This window comes from Pteropus vampyrus, unplaced genomic scaffold (genome assembly GCF_000151845.1).
Source record: "Pteropus vampyrus isolate Shadow unplaced genomic scaffold, Pvam_2.0 Scaffold18, whole genome shotgun sequence".
In the NCBI taxonomy this organism is placed as follows: Eukaryota; Metazoa; Chordata; class Mammalia; order Chiroptera; family Pteropodidae; genus Pteropus; species Pteropus vampyrus.
In genome coordinates this window covers 11,312,309-11,318,210 of record NW_011888799.1, presented here as the reverse complement: position 1 = coordinate 11,318,210, position 5,902 = coordinate 11,312,309, and the positions used below count along the sequence as shown (strand labels likewise).

Genomic DNA, 5,902 nt, shown 5'->3' with positions numbered 1-5,902 from the left:
TAGACAAAGATATTCTTTTTAAAAATCATGATATTTATTTGAAATATTACTTATAAATCTATTTACTTTTTATTTTAAGGATTAAAATTTACCTTAAAAAATCAGACTAGTCTCATTTTCAATTTAGCATTATATTGATTTGAGCAATATCCATTTTATTCGTATCCATATATGAATAAAATAATTACATCTATCTTGGAAAAAAATAGTGTGAGAGTATTTATGTAGGGAAATATATTGTGGTTGTGGTCCTCAGACAAACTCTACTAGAATTACCTCAGTTAGAATATTAAATCAGAACCAAAGGTTGGAACAGGAGGGAAATGGCAGAAAACTTCTTCAGGTCTGACTCACTTTCTTTCTGGGCACGAACATGTGACCTTGATATTGCTAGGATTGGCTCAAGACCCCAGAGAGTAGATGTTTATGACTTTTCTGTAAAATGAAAGTGCTTTGGTTGTTAATATGGCTTCCTTCAGAATGATGATGTAAGCTGGGAGTATAGAAGAGCTATGGTATATATATATCTGGAAAAGGCAGTGATATAATTCAGTCCAAGTCTGAAGACCTGAGAACCAGGGGAGCCCATAGTATAAATCTCAGCCTAATGGCCAGAGAAAATAATATGAGATATTCCAGCTCAATTAGGCTAGAAAAAAAGGTTGAATTCCTCTTTCCTCTGTCTTTGTTCCATTCAGGCTCTCAACAGATTGGATGATGCTCACTCACATTGGGGAGGACAATCTACTAAGTCCACTAATTCAAATGCTAATCTCATCCAGAAACATCCTAATAGACACATCCAGAAATAATATTTAATTTGGACACTCTGTGGCCAGTCAGGTTGACACATAAAATTATCTATCACAGCATCCTTATACATTGCTGGAATACACTGCTGTAGATAATGCTGCTACTGTGGAAAATGATATGACTCTTTAAAAAAACAATTACCAAATGGCCCAGAAGTGTATGTATTCGGAACAGTTGAAAGCAGGACTCGAACAAATATTTGTATACCCATATTCGGAGCAGCAGCATTCACAATAGCCAAAAGGTAGAAGCAACCCAAGGTCCAATGACAGATGAATGGATAAATAAAAAGTATATACTTAGAGTAGAATACTATTCGAGGGAAATTATGACACATGCAACACCATAGATGAACCTGGAAGACATTCCAACACCATAGATGAAACATGAAGACATTCAAGTAAAATAATCCAGTCAAAAAAGAACAAACATTATATGATTTCACTTGGAGGTAACAGAATAGTCAAACTTAGAAAGAGAAAAGTGGTTGCCAGGTCTTGAGGAGAGAAGGGAATGAAGAATTAGTGTTTAATGGGTATAGAATTTCAGCTGGGGAAGATGAAAAAGTTCCAGAGATGAATGGTGGCGATGGTTGCACAGCAATGTGACTATACTTACGGCCACAGAAATATATGCTTGAAAATGGTTTATAAGATAAATTTTATGTTATGTAACTTTTACCACAATAAGAAAGTACTTAGGACAGTTTTGACATGCTACGTGTTTTATAAACATTAATCGTTACTATTATTTTTACTGAAAGAGAATGAGAAGTAAGGCATGAAACTGGGAATGTAAATGGGCCAGATCATGTATGGAGGCTTGTACAGTTAAGAAATTTGGATTTTATCCTGAAGATAAAGATAGGGGATCGTATAAAGGTTTTAACTGAAGAAATAATCTGATAAGATTCATGTTTTAGCACAGCAGCTGTGTGGAAGATGCTTTTTAACGGGGGTGAGACTGTGGATAAGAGTTAAGAGTCATAGAAAAATGTAATAGAGAAATTCTAAGTTATCGACACAACCTGCTTAGGTGCTGCTCAGAGATGGCAACAATGGAGAGGATATCATGTTTTAGAAGACTGAATCAACAGAATCTGGCTTTATCTTAAAAAAATAGGCTCTTAATTTTTAGGTATTTGCTGTGTGGAATCTGCTATGTCCCCTTACCGATTTTGGTTGTTCTTTTGTGGACATTTTTTTAACATACAGTGATTTAATGACTGGATACACGGGAATAATGTTAAAAGTAGGAAAAAGTAAAATTACCGTATTTGTTTTCTAGTGATTTTTTTTTTTTTTTTTTATCACTGGAGCTGCAGAAGCTTTTCTGGCTTTGGAAGTGTACTAGCATGATGTCTTTAGGGCACTCTGAAGACATCAAAATCCTTTCTGTGCAACCTAATGGAAATTTAAGTGTTATATAAATATAATAGTATTATAGGAAGTGAGGAAGAGGTTTGAAGAAGAATTCTTTCAGAGCAAAACCTGAATGGAAATAGGAATGAGAAAGTAACCAACAGAAAATACAATGAATTCTCCTTCCTTCGATTTCCATTTCAGGAAAGGGGGATTTTTGTAATGAAGAGGAGAAATAAGAGGAGTTGTTAAAGACCTCTGGATCTATGTATCCACAAACAATATTATGCCATTAGTCACCATCACCCTCCACTAGTATCTTTAAATTCCTATCCACTTCATACTAAAAACCTTTTTAAAAAATTAAAAAGAGACCTAATAAAGCCATTTATATTAAGGCATAAATATCTATGTAGGATTGTTCATTTTACCAGGGATACTTTATTTTAAATGAGGAAAAACTTATAAAGAATATCTAAGAATACTTATTGCTATTTGGTAGATAGTAAAGATGATGATGATGATGATGATGATGATGATGATGGTGATGATAACTAATGTTATTTCTACTAATAGGTAAATCCTGACCCATTTCCAAAGAATTATGGATCATCCTTTAGGCCGTTAGACAAAGCTGATTTTCTAAGTAGCCTAAAGGTGAGAGAAAAAATTTTAAAAATCTGTATCTATATCCATATATATTTGTTTTTAAGGTATTGTCTAATATGTGTTTGTCTTTATGAAAAATGCTCTGAGCGCTCAAAAACATTTTTAAAGAAACATCATTTTGATTTTTCTTATTAAACAATGATATTGTTTTTCTGGTTCTCAGATTCTCATTTTATATTTTTCTATTGTACCTGTAGGTGTCTCCCTAAGTCCGGGATTCTTCTATGTCCTTGAAACAATATTTGAAATGATGCCCATCCTATAGACCTGTAGGTGCTATAAACACTCTCGTAAAAAGCACATCTCTTTAATAATCTGCTTAGATGCATCTAATGTCACCCTTTGTGATCTGTGGTTAGTAAAACTAAATGTTGGTAATTGTTCACAAACTGCTGCATTTAAGTTAAAATGATTAGTTCATTAGCAGTGAAACTAGAATATGACCTCGGATATGAGATTATTATTGAATTTTATTTAGTAAATCCATCTCTAATTCACACTGACTCATTTTAAATAAGTCAAATAAGCATTGCATATGTCTACAGAAGAAAGACATTTTGTTGTTCAATTCTTTCTGTGAATGGAAAGCTTAAGCTAGAGCTTGCTTAGAAGGGTAGAAGAGTAGAGTAACGATGATGATATTCTCTGGCTTTCTAGACTGTATTTACCTGATTTCAGTGTGTCTCATTGTCCCCTTTAGTTTTGTCATTCTAATTAGACCATGTGGTCATCAAAGCAATGTTAATGACACTATTCTGTCAGAATAAATGATTATCTAGACAGTAAATTTTGAAGGACATTAGGCAGATGGCCCTTTTTGTCACTAACATGTTCTTTGGTTTAAAGCATCAAGACCTGTAAAATTGTAGATATATCTGCTAAAGGACTAATATTGAATCGAACATTTAAATTTATTTTAAAAGCATTGACTGAGTGGCCTTTTGCTAATTGTGCACAAGTCGTACACACTGCCCAGCTCCAGGGGGAGCTATTTACTTTGTAGTTACACACTGTCGTAGTTCTGCATACTTTGTGTTGCAATTTTTCATCTTAAAGGAGGAGTAATGATAGAGCCCACGTAAAATGATTGTTTTAAAGATTAAATGAAATAATGCATATAACCTGCTTTGAACCATGAAACATACAGTAACAAATGAATAAATGTTTTTCTAGAGTAATTATTATACTTTATGCTAGCCTAACTGCTAGCCCTTGGAAATAAAAATAATATATGCATATAACATGGTTCTTCTTAAAGAGCTGGTAGCCAATTTGCAGAAGATGAACTCATAAAACTGACTACATGTTGTAAAGAAGGTTTCCCCATAGTGCTGTGAGAACACAAAAGGAGTTGCTAATTTTCTCCCGTGGGAGAAATGAAAGCTACAAAGTGGAGGCAACAACTAGAGCCCAAAACAAGGAAGGAACTAAAGTGGGCAGAGGCATGACTGTGCGTAACAGAGGTCTGAGGGAACAGAGCATCATGGAAATGGAAGCAGTTGATGTGGTTGAAGCATGAAATTCATGATAAAGTTGAAATAAAGGATATGTATATTACTATTTAACATATCACTGTGAATTCTTTCTTAAGAATCGATTTCCTTCAGATAGTTCTCTGATTTCAAGTAGAAGATATTTGTATATTGAAGTAGCCAAATAATTCTATACTTTTTTAAAATTTGAGATACAAACTATTTTTCTTCACATCCTTTCTATAACTAAGGCCTTTGTGATGGATAATAGCTTTCTCAAGTGCCATTGAAGCAGGCACAGGGAGACATTTTGCATTTCCTTTCTGCCTAGGGTTGACCAAGGAGTTTATTTCTCAAATTGTGGCTGATGGCCCACTTGCTATGAAATCCTGTATGATTGCACATAAAAATGTACTTTAGCTCAGAATAGATCTCTTACTTTCAGTCTACTTCGTAAATCCCACACTCAAACCCAGGGTCATTGTACTAAATACGTGTTATTGGTCACCAAGAAATCTGTTAACTGGATCACTGGAAAATCATTCCATTTTCGGAGGAAAAACAAACTTTTCAGATATGTGCTTCATATGTGCTATGATGTCAAGACCTCACTTGATGTCAAAAAGTTCTTGGAAACTGCAACTTTAAACAAAGCAATGTATAATGAAACCAATTTTACCATGGGCTAATTGATATAAACAAGAGTTAAGTTTCTATGACATATTTCTGGTCACGAAAACATCACCAAACTTCTAAATAAATACTCCGAACACCTCTAATATGAAACATTGAAATAAATGTGAGGTATACATGCATTTAAGAAAGATTAATAAAAACAAGGTAATTATTTTCCAACCTGCTTATTCCAGTTCAGGGGTGTAGGTGTCTAGAGCCCATCTTGGCAGCTCGGTGCCCAAGGCTGGACACCCTGGGCAGGATACTCGTCCATCACAGGGCCACTCACAATCACATACCTACACTCAGACTGGGACAATTTAGACATGCTGAGTCACTTAACGTGCGCATCTGTGGAACGTGAGAGGAGACCGGAGTAACTGGAGAAAGACACAGGAAGAGTATGCAAACTCCCACGGACAGTGGCCCCAGCGGGGAGTCGACTTTTTTTCTTCATCAACATTATAATGAAATAACACTGAAGGAGACGATTTTATTTAAGGACCTACTGTACTTGAATCCGCAGCATCAGTCATATAACGAGATGGTGTCTGCAACAGGCCAAAAAATTAAGACAAGCTGTGTTTACTGGCTCTTGAGTGAGAGAATTTGATCACTTACCCAAATGAAGAGACATTTCTCTCTGTAAACAAGGCTTTTTGACTGGAAGATTAGAGGATTTATTTTGATCATCAATCAAAAAAAATGGGCAGAAAAGGATTTTTTTTTTTTGTTCAAGATTCAAAGTGATGTTTCTGTCCTCCAAAATGCCAGACCTTATTGTAGATGACATTTGAGATAATTTTAGAATTCGTTTGCTAAGAATCCAGTTAAGGATTCTTTAAATATTTCATTGTTATCCAATCGGTGAATATGAATCATTCTGCAGTGGAGTTAAAATGGTTCTGTGAA

General features: G+C 34.7%; 1 protein-coding gene across 1 annotated transcript in view; it reads left to right on the top strand.

The window, feature by feature from the left end:
- Nucleotides 1-5,902, top strand: part of MUT (methylmalonyl-CoA mutase) — a 46,500-nt gene that overhangs the window by 32,942 nt on the left and 7,656 nt on the right. Inside the window, exon 13 of the mRNA XM_011354842.2 lies at nucleotides 2,591-2,594. Coding sequence (XP_011353144.1) covers nucleotides 2,591-2,594 — 4 coding nt within the window. The remainder of the gene's footprint in view (nucleotides 1-2,590; nucleotides 2,595-5,902) is intronic.